Below are 18,727 nucleotides of genomic sequence, written 5' to 3'. Positions count from 1 at the left end.
TGCAAAGTATCCAATACTTTCAAATCATGTTTAGAAAAAGAGAGGCCTGAAAATTCATCCACCTAAGAGCTACCATGATAACAAATACGTTTAAAAAAATCGTATGACAAACCCAGTTCAACAACTACTTTTCAAAGTCGCTACTTTAAGATCTAAACCCAAGCTAGGGTGTGTTTATTGGGAGTCTTGTGCAGAGTCTTGAGTGGAGTCTTGTGTAAGTCTTACCAATAATCTTGCATGAAATTTGGAGGAGTCTTGAAGTGAGTCTTTAAAAACTAAACTCTACTCAAGACTCACTTGGCATATATTTGTTGACCAACAAAATTATAGAGTCCTTCTTAAATTTTTTAACTGTAGGGTCTTGGAATAAAGTAAAAAAAATATAGAGAGTTTGGAGTGAGTCTGATTAAGTGGAAAGCTGATGTGATAGAGTCTGAAGGGGAGTCTTGAGCCTTAGAGCAAGATTAGCCCTGTCTGGTCTATAGATTTTAATTAATTGTCACATCAGATTTTATATTAAATATAATTATTTTTTTAATTTTAATTATGTTAAGACTCCTTAAGACTCAATCAGATTTATCTCTTCAATCCTAAGACTTATTTTAGATTTCTTACAATAATTTATACTTTTTTTTTTTTGTCCTTTAACATATATATTTCAATATATTTTTTTTGAAATACACATACGAAGTATAATTTTAATATGATATAAATAAACAGTGGGATAACAATTTCTAACCCAATTTAGATGTATGTCATAGTTGAAAAATAATAGCAAAATAGATCAAAAAATCAATTATAATGAAACTACATGAATTTAATTGATTTAAAAATGCATGAAATTTTATAATTACTATACACATATTGCATCAAATAGTTGTAAATGTAAAATAAAAATGACTAATGTAAAATTGTTCTGAATTCAAATATCACTTCCCCCAAAAGGACTCCACAAATGTTCAACCAAATCATGTTCAGAAAAAAGCTATAATATTGTACGTTCTTTATATTTTTAGTAGGCTTTTAAAGAAAACAAATAAATGATAATAAAATCAATAGCATATTTAGCTTTAATGATACATATATATAGTGTATGTAGTTTTATTATGACTAGGTACATACATGATAAATATTAACAAAAAAAATAGGATAATTAAAATACAAGATAATTTAAATTTATAATTGTTGTTGAATCATGACTGGTATGTATTTTTATTTTTTTTGCAACAAGATAAGTACATAAAACATAATTAAGATAAAATAAAACAAACAATATGATCTTTGTATATAAAAAATTAAAAACAACATACATATCTATAAAAAAAATTTGAAACAATGTACATACATTTTTTTTTTTAAACAACATACATAAATTTTTTTTTATTTTTAAGAAATGTACATAGATTTTAATGTATTTAAGAATAAAAAAAAAAAGGTTTTTTTTATTATCAAAACACTGTGTTTTGATGTATGTATAGGGAAAACATTGTGTATAGTATATAGAGTTGAGTCTTGAGTTGAGTCTTGAGTCTTAAATGCATTAAAAAAACAAAGTCTTATCTTAAGATCACAAAATCAAAAAATGATGATGTCATCCTGAGACTCAGGGCTAATCTTGCTATTAGGGATAAACTTCATTGAGCTAACACGAGCACCATGAAGAAGTATTACTCCCTCCGTCCCAAAAAAAACGACCCATTTGGCCAAAACTTTATCCCAAAAAGAATGACCCATTTGCATTAAAACACCACCAATTTGCAACAATATTTGTGCAAAATTAGCTTCCCCATATAAAAATTTCATTTTCCATGTTATTTTATTACTTTCTCTTTCTATTTTTTTACAAACCCCATTTAAATTTATCTTTCCAATATACTTTTACTTCTTTTTACTTAACTTCCTTAATACCCGCGTAATCAACCCAAATGGGTCGTTCTTTTTGGGACGGAGGAAGTAGAAAGAAATCGTGTTCATTATTATCTTCACTTTGTAACATACAGAGTGTTTATGCAACTTATCCAATGATCCAAAGCATATATTATACATTTATACTCCAAATATGCATGGCACAACCGATAACCATACATGTATGGCACCACCATGTTTTCATATTAAGAATACCCAATACAACAATGACAATTGATATAGCAAAAGACAGCCATCCATGTACCTGTATAGCTTGTACATTTGCAGCTGTAGTGAAATGCTTACGAATAAATTTCCAAGGAAAGATGCCGCCAGAAAAATTTAACGAGACAGGCCATAAACACAAATCATAAGTTTTGAAACCTTGTATTATGATGCAGAAAACCTAGAGTAACTGACAATTTTAAGGTCTATACTAACAAACTCGCAAAGTACAATTCTACGAGATGATAAAACCAAAACAGTAAACTCAATCTAGCAACTGAAAAAGCAACTGAAACTCTTAACTACAGTATACTCCTCATTGCCTTGATCTTGACTCAGCTCGCCTTGCTTCTTCAGGTGTTGCGGGAAAAAGCTCTACATATCGTGAACCAATTGTCATCTTATCCTTACACATGGCACTCTTAGCCTCGTTAGAGGATGAAAACTCAACATATGCTTCTCCAGTAGCCTTCCCATCTGCTCGGCTTGCTATGTGGATTTTATTCTCTGCCACCTTAAAATCCCCAAAGAATTTCAGTATGTCTGCCTTGGTTACAGAGAAAGGAAGACCACGCATTCTAAGGATCTCAGTGTACTCCAATTGGTCCTTGTCCACAGACCTTCTGGATCGACCTGGTGGAGAGTTTGGGCGGTCATTGTCATAGATTCCTTCGTACTTCACTTCTCCAGCAACAGCATTGTAATAGTCCTGCTTCTTACATCTGAAAACTTCCACATATCTACGACCCATGTTCTGTCGATCTCTGTTCAGGGCAAGGTCAGCCTGAACTGCTGAGGCAAGCACCACAAATGCCTCCCCCGTGAATCTCCCATTCTTGTTGACCAACAAGACATCAACAATGTCCAGGGCAGCAAAGAACTTAAGGATGTCAATATCAGTGCAGTTGTAAGGAAGACCTCTGAGGCGCACCACCGGAAATCCAGAAGGCTGAAAGTTGCTTCCATAGTTGTAAGGCGGGTATCCTGCTTGACCGCTTCCCACTGCGAAGTAGGGATTTGATTCCATCATTCGTTGTCTCTTTGAGCCGACCTCGTACCCGTCCGAAACCCCCCCGCTTCCCAACATTGCCCTTTTCATACCCAACAAAGAAAAAAAATCCCCCACTTAACCTGTTAATATAACCAAACCCAACCCAGAATTTCCTAGGAGTAATGCCTAAAGTCTGAATCCCATAAATAATTAAAAACGCAATTAAAAATAAACAATCTACCCTCTTCAAGAACACAAGAACTCAACTTAAACATGAAATCACCGAACCAAACAATGCCAATCAACAATTTTTTTTACAAAAAAACCCAAAATATTTTTACGAAATTAGGGTTAGACGAAAAACAACATCTAATCTAATTCAAATTGAAATTCTTTTTACAAATTCGACTCCATATGTTCTTGGATTATAGTGTAATTCGCAATTTCTTATAAAGGGTCAATGATCCAATAAAGGAAATCAATCAACAAATATTCCAGGTAAATAACATCATATAATCAAGTTGATAGATTTCACGTAAATTAACATAACTGCGAAGCCAAATCAATCAAATTCGACAAGAATAAAACCCAAAATCATCAAATTCGACATGAACAAAACCCTAAATCATCAAACCTTAACCAAGAAATCATATCATATAATAATAATAAAATCAAAGAAAACGAAGCAGAAAAAAAGGGGGAAATTGAGAGCATACCCTCTAGAAGCGTAGCCAGAGCCATAACCCGAACCGTAGCCTGAGCCGTACATCGTTTTCGTAAACGTTTTCTGGGTCACCCAAACAATGGAGGAGAGAGAATTGAAGAGAGAAAACCCTAACAAAGCGACTGATTGTTTCTTTGGTTTCTAATCTTTTTGGTTTGTACGGGCCACCAGGGTTAGCCTTTGCTGTTTTATAATTAGCCCATCAGATCTGGTCGGTTATTGTATTTTCCTTTTGGAGTCACACTACTATGCGAGTTGATAAAAAATACTACCTCCGTTACAGGTTATGTGCAACGATTAGACATTTTCCTTCTCTGCTTTATGTCAAATCGTTGCACATAACCTGTAACGGAGGTAGTAAATAAAGTCGGGTCGGATTGGATCAGATCAGATCTTAGCATCGAATTCATTTCACACCCAAATGGCTTTAACGGACCGAGTTTGAGTTTTAAACTAAGGGCGGGTTCTATTTAAATGAATTTATCCAAACTCAACTTAATTTATCTTAACTTAACTGAACTTATTTTAGTTATAATTTGAAGTTAGATAACTCTTATCACAATTTATTTTTCCTAAATTAAACTTAATTGAACTTGTATTCTCTAAACTGAACTTATTAGATCTGAAATAAGTGAAATTAAGGTAAACAGAACAATTCCTAAGTCTTAACCCATTTAGATACAAAAAAATCAGGCATACATTAATGTGTCGTTTGGATGACAAATTTTTGGGAGTCATTAAAAAAATTCCACTTTCTACAAAATAGAAGAGATTACCATAAGGAACTCAAAACACTATTTTGCAATTACTGAAAATTCAATTACATGGGAATATAAATTTTCAAGATTCAACTAAAAAAGCTTTAAAAGGTTTTTTTAAGCAAAAAGAGTTGTTAGTCCATTTTAAAAAACTATTTGGAATATTAGGTGAATAGCCGAGTCGAAAGAGCGTTTTGGTTGTTTAAACATTGCAAACAACTACTCGTAATAGCTATTATTAGTCAAATAGTTATAAAAAAAAAATTACTTAACACAATTAATGATGATTAGTTAATATCTAAACAACTACTATGTACTAACTAATAGCAAATCAAAATACTTAACAACTAATTGTCAAATTAGACCATAAATATTTACTTGGATTAAACATCAAGCTAGACATTTGGGAGTAAAGGGAAGGATAAGAGAATTTGGGAAAGGATAAGAGAATTTTGGAAAGGATAAGTGAATTTTTACCCAACAATCCTTAAACCTTAAATATATAGAATCTAAAATCTAAAGTAAGAATCAATTGACAAAGAGGACCTTCCACTGGGGCCATTTGCAGGCAATTGCTACCCCCTTAAAAATTGTACTCCGTAATTAATTAGTTAATGAACATAAATAACCTATTTTTACTTATATATAGTGGCATAGTGAATTTTTTTCCCTGCAGGTGGATGCATGATGCTTCGTGCATCCAGTTTTGTTGTTTTTTTTTAAAAAAAAAAGGCGGAATGAACATATAGTTGTTCAGTAAAGAACATTTAGTTGTTTTTGTAAAGAACATATATTTATCTTATAAAGAACATCACATATACTAGTAATTGTTTTGTAATGAACATATAAGTTTATGTTCTTTATATATATCTAAAGAACATCTATAATATTAATAAAGAACATGATAATATAATGTAATGAATATTATTTGTATTCAACCACTATAATCTAAAAACAAAATTTAAAGAACATTTCAAAATAAATAGTTAATTTTATGTCACAAATTAAAGTACATTATACTAACAATCAAAGAACATGAAGATAAAGAACATTATTAAATAGCAAGCATGTTAATATGTTCATTATATTTTAATAGTAGGTTCTTTTCACTTATGGTATATGTTCATTATATTTTAATAGTATGCTCTTTTCATTGTAACTATATAGATATGTTTATTATGTTTATATAATATGTTCTCCCGCTTTATAAAAATATGAAAAAGAACATTTTACTATATTTTAATATACATTGTATTATTTAGATCTACAACTTTTTTCTGAATTTGCTAATTTGTTTGCTTTCTTTTTTCAAAATGTAATAATTGGTCGGTTTTTTTCAAGAACTTCATATAGTTTCTCATTGCAACACCAAAACCACATAAATCACAACTTTACACCAAGAACTTGCAAAAAAAAAAACTACCAATCGAACTCAAATTAAACAACTATGCATGTCGAAATTGTACTTACCTTTTGTTTTCATCAGCCATCTTGAACAATTTTGCACCAAGAAGTTTGAAATTAACGATTTCTTTATTAAGGTTTGATGAACTTGAAGTGGTTTTCAGTTTTTTTTTTTTTTGGAGAGAAATCTTGTAGAGAGAAATTTTTTAGAGGGAGAGTATAGTTTAAAATGATTTGAAATTACTATATGATAAAAAAAATTATTACTATTTATCTTTTTGTTTTTTTTTACAAAAAAAGAAGCTAAATATAACTCGTGTACAATAAATTAAACAATATGTTCTTTTCTACAACCATGTACATTATGATACAACATAATGTACATTCCGCATTGGATGCACCATGCGGATCATGCATCCGCCTGCAGGAACCACCCATTGAGGGGCATAGTGATTAAATTTGAGCAATAAGTAAAATATTTAAATCCCGACCCCTCATATTTTCGACCCAGATTCGCCATTGTACATAGTAATTGCCATTGTGAACAATTTTTTTTTTTTTAAATTTTTTTTAACGAAACGTGTAGACAAAAAATATTGAATGAGCATTAATGGAGTAACTATTCTGTTATTCACACAAACTGTTACAGAGTTTTTTTTAAAAAAATAAACAAAAAATCCTCTCCACCAAAACAAAACAGTTAAAAAGTAGAATTTGTCTTCATTTTGAAGCGCGAAGAAATAATACGGAGTAGGAGTTCATCAGTTTGAGATCCACTCAAACTTACTGTCATTCCTTTCTCGATCTCTCTGCCTTTTCTAGGTAAGTCTTAATTTCCTCTTCTTTTAGTTGATTGCTTTCTTCTTAATCAATGCTATCATTCAGCTTGCTTTAATTCGATTTGATTATGCGGTTTATCGATGATCCCTTCAATTTGGTGATTTCGATTCTTATATAGTTGTTAAATTGATTTTGAAGGTTGATTGTTGAGTAATTATGTGCTAATTTTGCCAAAATCAAGCCAATTTTGCTGGCTAAGGTTTCAATTTGTTGCTGCATTTAAGCAATTTACAAATTAGGGTTTTTAATTACTATTTGGTGGATGATGGATTAGTTTGATGATTTGAAATTAGTAGCATAATGTGATTATATATTACAGATTAGTTTGAGGACTTTGATTTTGTCGCAATTTAACTGTGGAATAAGCTATGATCTGAGATATTAGCTCGAGGAAGATGTACTGTATAATAGTTTGAGGAACTTATGATGCTTCAATTAAAAAAGAAAAAAAAAAGAAAAAAAAAAGAGGAGAACCTTTATCCAGGCGTCTGATATGATCTTAAGTATTCGAGATCAGGTGTGGAATTATCGGGTTTTCAATTAGCTTGGTTACATGACTTACATCTTTAAGTGAGCGGATATGGTTAGGAAAGGGGAAGGGAGAGGAGAGAGGAGAAGAGAACATTTTTGGATTTGTTATTTCGCCGCAATAGTTCTGTCATCTGTGTAATACATAGTTACTACGAGCATTTTCTCTTGTTTATTCTCTTACTATTATAATTATCTGTTGATGTGTGGTATTGATTATATCATCTTTGTATGAAATTAATTACATTGTTAGAATGCTAGTTTGATTAACTCTTTTGAGAAATCTGTTTCCGAGTAAATCAGATAGATGCTGATGTATAGATAGAAACTAGTAAGTGCTGTAAATTTAGCTCTATGCTTTATTTGCTGTACCAACTCTCAAGGAGAGTCTTTTTGTTAAAGTATTAGATATTGACTTTGAGATTGGGTATTTCAGAAAATAGGTCAATGTTGAACCAGGAAGGAGATGTCAATGGAATGATAGAAACTACAGCAGAGGATGATTTAAAATTGGTGAAACAATTGACCGAAATGAATTCTGATGGATGTCATCCAAAGGAGAATGGGGTCTGTGATCCGGATGACTCTGGCTCTATTAGTACTCATGATCAGCTGGTCCAAATGGTTGTTGAGCTCAAGTTTCAAAATGAGTATTTTAAGTCTCAGATAAAGGGCTTGCACATGCAAAATTTAGGCATAGAACTAAATGGATCTTCCCAGCAAAATCAAAAGGCTGAACAAGACAATGCCGCATCAGATAATGTAAAAGCATTACAGGAAAAGATAGAGTTGTTAGATAAAGAACTGCAGGAAGAAAAACAGACTCGGAGTGCTGCAGAAGAGGCACTGAAGCACCTGAGAGAATCATATTCAGAGGCAGATGCTAGAGCCCAAGAGTTCTCAGTTAAGCTTGTTGAAGGTCAGTTATTGAGTTATTCCTTTCCTTTCCTTTTTATGAAATTTATGCATTTCTGTGTGACTTAGAAGTTGGCACTGCCCTTCATGTTTTAAAAAAAGAGGTATGACTTTAGATGTGGACTTTCTTATAGAGCACAGAAACCCAAGACAGTATGTCGTAGCATGGCAACTATTTAATATTTGAAGATAAGTTGTCAGATGTGGAAACTATATTAAATTGTTTTTGACTGTTTCTGTTTGTAGCTCAACAAAAGATGGAACAAGAAATCAAAGACCGAGATGATAAATATTCTGAGCTTGATTCCAAGCTTAGCAGGCTTCACAAAAGGGCAAAGCAGCGCATTCAAGATGTGCAGAAGGTAATTTTTTTTTCTTTTAAATATACTTATAATCAAGGATATGTACCGTATATTCTCAGTAGAGTACTTAACTTTCTTAGTTAATAAATAATTTACTTTAAGGGTGCTAAGAGAGTAAGAGGGTGTTACTGAGATTTTAAATATTGGATGTGGTTGGCTGTTTGAAATCGTGATATTGGTTGTGAAACCACTTTTATGGGCAATGGGGATAGTCAGCAAGTTTGTTAAAACTTATTTACTACCTCCGTTACATATTATGTGCAACGATTAGACATTTTTTCTCTCTACTTTATGTTAAATCGTTGCAAATAATATGTAACGGAGGTAGTATTTTTTTAAACTTCATAGATATCTTCTCCCACAATGTTGATTTCTTAATTTTTATATGTTTACATCCTTTTTCTGTCTATATTAAGCTTGGAAAAAGAAGTCGATTATTCCATGGTAGCTCATTATGTCGATTGTAAAGATGAGGATCAAGATTAAGATATTAGGGACAAGATTGATGATTGATTGATTTCACAAGCGTGTACAAACCACAAACAATCATCGAGTAAAAATCTGGAGGTTTGTGGGAATCTAGGTGTGGACAACCTTACCCCTATGCCCCTATTGCTCAGAGACCACTGAGTAGGATTTAGGGAAAATGCAGATAAAGATTACTAGACCACCAATCATTTAATTTGGTCTTATTTAAAACATTCTGTCTTAGAGCTGAACTTGGAATAAAAAAAACGACAAAGCCTATATGGGCTTTTTTCCTTATAGCAGTAGAAACATGGGGAGTTGGTCTTTTTAATTTGTTTTTGACGGGTGGATGCAGCTCCTTTATTTATTTATTTTTTTTATTGAAAATAGCAGCAATAAGTTTCTTGGCGCTTCTTTTCTTCTTCAGGAGTCTGACATTATACTTGTTTATGTTTTTTTTTTAAAAAATAAAAAATTTAGGAAAAGGATGATTTAGAAGCACAGTTCCGTGATGCAAATGAAAGAGCTGAACAAGTGTCATCTCAACTTTTAGCACTGCAGCAAGAGCTGGAGCGCACGCGACAACAAGCTAAAGAAGCATTAAAAGCAATTGATGGGGAAAGGCAGCAATTAAGAAGTGTGAACAATAAGTAAGATCTTTCTTTTTAAAAAAAAATTAATAAAACAATTAGTGAGATTAAGATCTTTCTCAAAATTTTTGGGCCAACTATATTATAAAATTCTAGATATATATATGATATATTCTGGGAACCTGACCTTTGAAATCCCGTGAAGAAGTATCTGCTATTAGCCTCTGTTTCTTTTTATTCAGGCATCATATTACCCATTTAGAAATTCCATATGTAAAAGTATAAAACCTAAACCTTAATTTTATAATTTCACGAATGCCTTTCATGTACAAGTTAATGAGGCGGAGGTGTAACTTATAATTTAATCTCGTATGGCTTTGAAGAATTTCCTTGGTTTTTCATCTGGTGTGGTCTGGTGAAGGGTAAGAAAACATAGAGTTGGACCTCCAAATACCTCAGTAGATTGTTGCTCTACATAGATGTTTATATCCAAGGAAACAAAATGGGTTATCTGAAATGGGATGGGCTTAATTGTCTTCCCCACTTTATTTGTTTGCTGTGAAACGATTACTATTTTATCTTTGCTTGTATAAAATTATTGAATTGACAAGTTACTACATGCAGGCTTCGAGATAACATTGAAGAGCTCCGTCATTCATTGGAACCCAAGGAACATGCTCTTGAGGCACTGCAACAGTCACTTTTGGAGAAGGAACAGGTATATCCATATATGTTTAAATTTCTCAGGTTGACCAGTTCTTAGCTTCACTTGTACATAGATGCATTTTTGTTGAAATGCAAATCAGTGTATCTCTGTGCCCTAATATGCTCAGTGATTTAGAGCTCAATTGCTTAGATGTTAGCTTGATCATCTGTAACTCCATTTTCTGCAGCCTTATCGTCAATGCATGATTTCTATGCACGAATGTCAACATAGTTGGGTCCATTCTCAGGTCAATTGTAGGATTAACGTTTAACAGTAGGGTTCTCAATCCTGCTATGAACTTATGACTTGCTCACTGATTTGGTGTTATGTTTGTAATATTTTTAGTAGTCATCTTTCTATCAATAAACTGTAGTAAATACTTGTGTACTTGAACCCTAGCAATAGCATGGAGAATAAATTGGTGTGTAACTGTTGCTAGCGGTTTTTGCTTGTAGTCTTGTATCATGGTCAAGCTGACAATTCCACATTGTTCCTCCTAGCTTTTTGGTTGATAAGGCTGAAAATCTTTGAAGCATCTGCTAATTTATTTATTGAATTTTACTCTTGTAGATGTTGGAAAACATGAAAGTATTATTACAAGCTGCTGAGGAAAAACGGCAAGCTTCCATGGCTGAGCTCTCATCCAAAAATCAAAAGGTGAATCTAGTGTGGAATTGCTTTGATATGTCACACTTACTTTAGGCCATATTGATGTTTCTTAGAATTCCCTTACTTTATAATATCTATATTTTAGTGCTACTCAGATATTTGTCGTTGATCTGATTCTATTTAGCATGTAGAAAGTTTGGAAATGCAACTTGCTGAAGCAACATCTGATCTTAAGAAGGCTGCAGAAACTGTCTCTAGTTTACAGGTAAAATTTTGTTTAAAATGAGCTCCTAATTATTACTTGTCTATGGTCTTGTGAAAAGTTCAAAGGTTGAGAATCTATTTGGCACTCCCTAGAATGATAAATATGAATATTTGCCATTACTTATTGGTTTTCCAGCTTTCTAACCCAATTTTTACCGAACTGTAAAGGACTATATGTATTGGCTGATATGGAGCTGATGCACCAGGTCTTTAAAATCTCAGATGCAACCGCAATAGCATTTATGATCTAACTTTTGCAGGCTTTGCTCTCAATATAACAGTTGGAGTAGGGTAAAAAACCTTAAAAAATGTGGTGAGCCTAATGACATAAGAAAATAATTTATAGTCAGGAATTTCTGGATAAAACTAATTCAAGTCCAACACAGGTGTAAGGGAGATTGATATGGACAAAATGACCTTTTTAACTTGATCATCCCACAACTAGGGTTGAAATGTCTAAAAGGCGGGTGGTGGCCTTCCTCCTCTCTTTCCAAACCCTTCGCAACGTCCTATGTTGGTGATTAGTTAGTGAAACAACAATGTCCTACGGAATATATTGATCGATCAATCATTCAATCAAAGCCTTAATCCATAAGTGGGGTCGGCTACATGAACCTAAAGTGATTATTCCAGTCATCCACAACAAACTTCCTCCTCCATCCCTTATGATAAAATACCTTATTCTCATGCAAGTCCATATGCTTCATATCCTTCCTAATTCCTTCTGACCAAGTCATTTTCGGTCTCTCTCTACCTCAATCAACCTCTTCATGATCCCACTCTTCCACTCTTCGTAACGGTGCACCCTTGGGTCTCCGTCTTACATGCCTGAACCAATGCAGGCGATTTTCTTTTAGTTTGTCTGCAATGTCTGCGACACCCATTTTCTTGCGAATAACTTCTATATAGTATCATGATGTATACAGAAAACAATAATACATAAAGTTTGTTCCCGATTATCAGTTTATCACATCATCAAATACTCTTTGTCCCATATTTCACCCTTTCTCATATGGCTATTCGATTTCTGCTCTTCCACCCCCCCCCCCTTTCTACGTGAGACCATTTAGTTCTCAGTTCCTGGCACTAGTGACCAATTTTGGGGTTTACGCTTTAATTGTACATGTCAAAATACTAAACTATAAAGGTAAAGACTTTTCCTCTGTTTTTGAAATTAGTAAGATACTAAAATCTTATATGTAGGCAGAGATTTTTTTAATTGTAAATTTTGGAATACGAATACTAAGAAGTTATGCTTTGATTACAAGTCTATATTGCTGAAAGTCTGAAACATAAGTTAAACTGCAATTTATAAAAGTAATATATTTATAAAAATCATGCGATTGAATTTCATTGTAAAAACTTTTAAAGTTAATATTTTTGTCCCCCCCCCCCCCAAAAAAAAAAAAATAAAAAAATCCATCAAGTATTCAAGTTCCACCAATATAGATGAATAACTTGACACTTCAGTGAAATAAGCTTCTGTAATACATGACTTTTTCCCACAATTGGTATTGCATGTGTGATTTAAAAATCCTTAAAAATGAAGGAAGAGTTTTAAGCCATGTGTTTGTTGTTGTTGTAATGTCTGGCAATTAACTTTCCAGGCAGTTGTTGCTGAAAAGGAATCAAGAATAGCTGAAATGGACACTACTACTTCCGGCGAAGCAGCTAGACTGAAAGCTGTCATTGAGTCTGTTAAAGGAGAACTTGTTCATCAAAAGCACGAACATGTATGTATTTCTTGTAAATTTTAAGTTGTACACCATCTATTGTATGCCTTTAGGCTCATTTACGCCAGTGAATGATTGGTATACACACTGAAAATTAAGAAGCTGCTGTACAGGTCGAATTATCTTATGTTTAGTCTGATGGTAGAATCTTGGTTAGTGATTGACAACACAATGATCATGTTCAGGAACCGCATTAGGTTTCTCTTATTTGATTTATCTTTCAATATAATTTGTTGGCATGATCTTTTTCGTGGTAGAGGACATATACCTCTTGCTTCCTGTTATGTTTCCCTGCTTTTGTAAAAAGGGTGTACCTCATGATATCTTTTGACACTCTTTTTCTGTAAAGATTTTTTGGACCCTGTAAAGTGGTTTCTACACTCTCCTTGTTGGTTTTGCATTGTTGTGTTGCGTTTAAGCTATGCACTTAATGTTATTAGTTGTCGAAGAATTTCACTGTAGTGTTTTTTTTTTTTTTTTTTTTTTGTTTTTTTTGAAATAGTTTCACTGTAGTTTGTAAAGCTTTTGTGTAAGATATTGCATTCTGGGATAATAATTATCTAGAGCTGTTTTAAGAGATTTCTTAAATCGGATTGTCATTATGAATTCAGGAGAAAGAGAAAGAGAGCTGGGAAGCAACCTGTGAAGCCCTCAAAGCGAAGTTAGAGACTGCTGAGAGTAGCCGCGTGCGAGCAGAAATTGCGACTGCTAAAATTAAAAGTAAAAATTAATCAATAAAAGCACACTTCTTATTGCATGACACCTCCCATTACAATCCTTTAAAGAAAATCTTGACTGCTTGAGTTCCTGAAGCATCCCTGTTTTTCTGTTTTTCAAGGTCAGCTTGAATTGCAGTTGTCTGAACAAGCTCAGTTGCTCAATGATAAAAATGCAGAACTGGCAGCCTCCAGAGAACAGGTACCAACTACCGCTATTTATCTTTTACATGCCATAGTAAGGCTGGCGTGTTTCGCTTTTTGTCTATAATTGCTGCATGCTTTGACTCTCGTTTAACTGTTGAGTTATAAAGAACCTTACATTCACCTTTAAAAATTGAGTCATATGAATTTTATGATCATGGGCGAATCACCTTTGTATTTGTACTTTAGCTAAGATTAAATATTCTCCTGTTGTCGTGGAATCTGGATTTGTAAGGTTGGATGGTCTTTTCTAATTTTTCATTTGAAATAAGGACATTTTTTAGAATTACATGGTTTAGATGTATATAATCTCTTTTGAACTTTAGTTGTGATGTTTAGATTGTGGACCGCAATAATTCATTTGTAATGTATGATTAGGCATATGGTTACCTGTTGAAGTTTCTTGTCTCAAAGTACAAAAAAGCTGTTTTTCCCCTGTCCGCTTAGCTAATCTGCATTTGATTTTAAAGCTTGGATCATAGTTGTACATCTATTACAACATTACAATTTGTGTTGTCATTACCACCTGCTCCATTGTTCCATTTTATTATTCATGATTAATTGTAATATTTTTAAATTTGTAGTCTCCCTCTTTTTGACTGATGTCTTGATGCTTTTACATTGTAAATTTGCAGTTGCAATCTATTTAAGTGTTTTAATCGCATGTTTATCATGTCTTTGTAGATTAGTCGACTAGAAGCTGAATTTTCTTCCTACAAACTCCGTGCTCACTCCCTTCTTCAGAAGAAGGATGCAGAGCTAGCAGCAGCCAATGACAATGAGCAAATCAAAGCTCTAGAGGAAGCATTGAAAGTACATAATCTTATCAGAATATCAATTTCCTTTATCGTCCTCTTCATTTGACTCCCTTGCACTCCTTCCTTTCTAGTTTATTATGAACGGTGGTACAGTTGGATCGTTGTGTACTACAAATAGGCTCATGTACCTTGTTGCTTAATGTGAAATACTTTGAATATTTTTCAGTAACCTGTGTGGTCCTTTGCCGTACAGGAAGCTGAGAACGAAATATCACTGGTCTCTACAGAAAGGGATAAGGTTGTCATTGAGCTTCAAGCTGCTTTGGCTAAATATGACAAGGAACTTTCAGCAAGGTACTAATTTTTGTTATTATTGCTGTTGTTGTCATGTTGTGACTAAGCTCTCTTTATTGATTACTTTTGTTTATGGTAATATATGCCTTCTGAGTTATTTTGTTGTGAAGTTTAGTGGTTTATTTCAAATACTAAAAAGGTACTAAAGTTATTCTAAAGAGTATACACAATATAAATATCAAGAGTAGTAAACTGAAGATATCTTTTCCAATTGAATTAGACTATGGTGAGCAAAAACTTAGATGGCTGTTAGCTAGATATTAAATATTAGTATTGGTTATCATGATATATCTTTTTTTGGAATCGGCAACATATGCCAGGACCATAAAGTTTTCATTTAATCAAATACTCCTTTAATGGCTATTGCTTAATGTCTTTATGTGTCTACATTCCAGGGACGCTGCTCTTAAGAATGCTGAGCAGCAGACAAAGAACTTAGAATCAAAGCTTGATTCTCAGGCTTTACAGTTTCAATTAGAGAAAGATGCTTGGGAGTTGAACCTACGGAATTTGGAAGAAACATGGCGGGGTAAGTTTTTAATGCTTGCTCCCACTGTAAATTTATCAATGCAAGATTACTTTTAACTTACAAAATTACAGGAAAGTATGAAGCCATGAAAGCGGAAAACGAGGCATCCAGCGCGCCAGATATGCAAAAAGAAGTCGAAGAGCTCAGACGCGATTATAGAAAATTGAAAGTATGTTTTATTGCTGGTTGTCTTGTCATTGAATGATTTACTGCATACTTAACTGGATAATTATACTCCCTGTTTGTAGGAAGAGCATGATTCATTTCGTGATCTTGCTGATAAAATGCTTGAGGATAAAGACAAAGAGATTTCAAGGCTTTTGAACAACAATAATAAACTGCAGCGGTCTTTGGAACACAAAGTATGTACTGATTAAGTTTACTTGCTGCTGTTATTTGGGCTTGGATTATAACTGCAACCCGTTACCCATTATTTGTAGTCGATTATACTTTATTCAAATTGTTTATTCTTTTCAGGAAGGTGGTGGTGATACCCAAGGGAAAGGTACGCACATAAAGTTAATAAGTTATAACTTATTATCAAAAGATGCAATTTTTCAGCATGATTGCTTATTCTTCATATATTGTATCAGCTTCACATAAACAAGATACCTTGAGCGCTTCCTCTGCAGAGCAGCAAATTCTGGTATTCTTTTATACATTCCTTCTCTTTTCCTGCTATAGTATGAATTGTATCTGCTTTAGAAGCAAATAATCAGTTAATAGTAACTTAAGCATCCTGACAAGTGTTTGTGTATAACTGAGGTTTTCAAATTTCAATAGATGATAATCACTTACATTAGCTCTGTTTTAGATGCATACATGATTTTACGTGCATACTTTTGTCAGTGTTTTAATATTAGTGTCATCTTCTAACTTTTTCGTCTTTAGCTTGATTCCTTGTATGTTAAACATTACTAAATGGAAGTAGAAGAGCGCTTTAGTGATAATTTCAATGTATGCGTGCTGCTTTTTCTACTTTCCTACAGGCTGCAGTTATGTTGAATTGAAAATTTTGTTGCGTTTGTGTAGAGTGGTTAGGAAATTTATTTTGCTAATTCTCTGTTTTCTCTCACAAGATGTTGGCAAGGCAGCAAGCCCAAAGAGAAGAAGAGTTATCTCAGTCTCAGCGCCACATCCTCGCTCTTCAAGTGGGTAAAGTTTCATCATGAACAAATTAAATTTAAAATACCACTTGTTCTGATTTCCTTTTTCTTCTATACTAGGAGGAAATTGAGGAGCTTGAGCGTGAAAATCGGCTTCACAACCAACAGGTAGGTGCCTTGATCAACTTGATCCCCTTAGCGGCTGGACTTGTCTCCCAGTGATTTAATGAGACTAGTGCAGTTCTCTTTGGGGTGAGGAGGAGGGAGTTTAATCAGTTTTATTGATGTTCAACAAACTATCGAGTACATTGCAATTAGTAATTTACATTTTTTTTCCCCTTATTAACGCATTTGGTTCGTATGATTTCTTATTGATAAATTAGATTCTGATCCAAAACAGTAAAACCATCTGTAGCTCTTAATTGGTCATGGATGGTTAATTCCTAGCTCATTTACATTTATCTTGTTAAGTTTCTCAACGACCACATGGGTGGATTCATCACTCTTCTGTGTTCATTACATCTTTGATACTGTTATATCTTCCAAAATTGAAGTTCAGCTGTTTGTGTGTTATGACTATTATCTATAATATGACACTTTTGACCCAATTACTCAGAAGCTTCTTTCTAGCTGGTATTCGGCTGTGATGTAGTTTGAGAAAATGCTTTTCAGTGAAAGCCTGAATCCCTAATAACTTGTGCTTGCAGGTTGACATGTTGAAGGAGGAACTACGAAGTATGGATAGAGCGCGAAAGAGGGAAGGGGTGGATATGACCTACCTTAAAAATGTTGTCTTGAAGCTTCTTGAAACTGGTAAATGCTTAAGGTGTAGTTTAGATATTGAAACATCTAGGGTTCTATTTCACGGCAGGCTTGAATTATTAATTGGTATTGATGAGGTAATTATAGCATAACCTTGTTACTTTTCTCTTGCATAGGTGAGGTGGAAGCATTACTACCAGTAATTGCAATGCTTCTGCAATTCAGTCCTGATGAGGTAATTACACCTATTTACCTAGTTAAATAAATTCTATCTTGTAAAGTGTGTTTTTGCTGCCTTGACTCGTATGAAAGGTGAAGGTGATTTTTGCTGCTTGTTTGCTTTTTAAATGTTTGAATCCATCGGTCTGTCCTAACGTCCCTATGTGTGTTTATGACTTTATGTATATTGTAATGTATATGCATGTACATATTTGGCCATGTTGAGTTATATTTAAGTTGTGATGTATATAAGGCGCAACTTGTAACAGATTATAAAATCTTAATGGTCACTTTTTTTAAGCTTGCAGCAGTCATTGTTTTTCTTCTTTTCTCTTTCTGCAGTCCGCTTCTTTTTCGTGTTAAAGTCTTTCATATTGTTGATGCTTTTGACAATTTGATCATTAGGCTATGTTCTGCCCTTTGTATATCTGCATCTTTGATATGATGCTCTGCAGAAAGAAAAATGTTTGGATTGAAAACTAAGTAGAAGTCTCTTTTTTACTTATTTCTGCTCTATACTGCTTGTAGGTCCAGAAGTGTCAACAAGTTTATCGCAGTTATGCGGAAGCATCACCTAGCTCGGAAAATGATGTACCAAGTCGCTCACTTTTCTCTAGATTCTCATTTGTCTGACTAGCTAATTTTTAATCCAAAGAGACTTCTGGCCGTGAACTTCACTTACAGAGAATCTATTAAGCAGGACACTGAGCTGCTAATTTTTGTATTTTTTAATTTTATTATGTACATCATCTTTCTGTAACATCAAAATTCTTAATCATTATTGCCATTGCATATGGAAACTTACTGTAAAAAAAGAACTGATTTTTATACATCATATTCAAAGGGAATGGAGAATACATCACTACATTATAGCTTTCTTTGCAAGATAATTTCTTCTCCTCTTATAGTTACTGTAAAAAAATTGCTTGTATTTGGGATATATAACTTGATTTTTTTTTTTTTTTTTTTTCAGGAACATACAAGTATTACTTAATTTTTGTTGGAATCAGGCCAAATCAAAAAGAAATGTTTTGCTTATTAATAGGAAAAAAAATCA

General features: G+C 33.4%; 2 protein-coding genes across 3 annotated transcripts; one reads left to right on the top strand and one right to left on the bottom strand.

Moving 5' to 3' along the window:
• Positions 1-2,263: 2,263 nt before the first annotated feature.
• LOC145560540 (uncharacterized) lies at positions 2,264-4,043 on the bottom strand. 2 transcript variants are annotated; one of them, XM_081621793.1, is made up of 2 exons: positions 3,838-4,043; positions 2,264-3,221 (listed from the first exon to the last, which is right to left on the bottom strand). In XM_081621793.1, exons 1-2 carry the CDS (start codon positions 3,888-3,890, stop codon positions 2,447-2,449), a joined length of 828 nt encoding a protein of 275 aa, XP_081477919.1. In that variant the 5' UTR covers positions 3,891-4,043; the 3' UTR covers positions 2,264-2,446. The 2 variants fall into 2 exon arrangements, with proteins under 2 accessions (XP_081477919.1, XP_081477920.1); XM_081621794.1 differs by having other exon boundaries at positions 2,264-3,132; positions 3,838-4,034.
• Positions 4,044-6,758: 2,715 nt separating this feature from the next.
• LOC145560519 (protein GRIP-like) lies at positions 6,759-18,541 on the top strand. The gene is made up of 22 exons (XM_081621779.1): positions 6,759-6,829; positions 7,812-8,294; positions 8,537-8,652; positions 9,601-9,770; positions 10,335-10,428; positions 10,987-11,073; positions 11,210-11,290; positions 12,897-13,022; positions 13,634-13,742; positions 13,861-13,940; positions 14,627-14,755; positions 14,954-15,054; positions 15,450-15,583; positions 15,655-15,752; positions 15,832-15,945; positions 16,061-16,088; positions 16,177-16,229; positions 16,663-16,734; positions 16,810-16,857; positions 17,397-17,502; positions 17,628-17,686; positions 18,199-18,541. Exons 2-22 carry the CDS (start codon positions 7,823-7,825, stop codon positions 18,301-18,303), a joined length of 2,382 nt encoding a protein of 793 aa, XP_081477905.1. The 5' UTR covers positions 6,759-6,829; positions 7,812-7,822; the 3' UTR covers positions 18,304-18,541.
• The last annotated feature ends 186 nt before the right edge of the window (positions 18,542-18,727 follow it).

The sequence above is a fragment of the Chenopodium album genome, chromosome 1, assembly GCF_948465745.1.
Source record: "Chenopodium album chromosome 1, dcCheAlbu1.1, whole genome shotgun sequence".
NCBI classification, from domain to species: Eukaryota; Viridiplantae; Streptophyta; class Magnoliopsida; order Caryophyllales; family Amaranthaceae; genus Chenopodium; species Chenopodium album.
Note: the sequence above shows the minus strand (reverse complement) of the source record. Positions and strands in the feature narration are given on the sequence as shown.

Bases quoted from the DNA above. Each gene is read 5' to 3' on its own strand.
- LOC145560540 (XM_081621793.1), bottom strand. From the start codon at position 3,890: ATGTACGGCTCAGGCTACGGTTCGGGTTATGGCTCTGGCTACGCTTCT. The intron at 3,222-3,837 runs GTATGCTCTCAA...GGGTATGAAAAG, and splicing joins TCTGGCTACGCTTCTAGAGG to GGCAATGTTGGGAAGCGGGG.
- LOC145560519 (XM_081621779.1), top strand. From the start codon at position 7,823: ATGTTGAACCAGGAAGGAGATGTCAATGGAATGATAGAAACTACAGCA. The intron at 15,055-15,449 runs GTACTAATTTTT...TCTACATTCCAG, and splicing joins GACAAGGAACTTTCAGCAAG to GGACGCTGCTCTTAAGAATG. The intron at 16,089-16,176 runs GTACGCACATAA...ATATTGTATCAG, and splicing joins TGGTGATACCCAAGGGAAAG to CTTCACATAAACAAGATACC.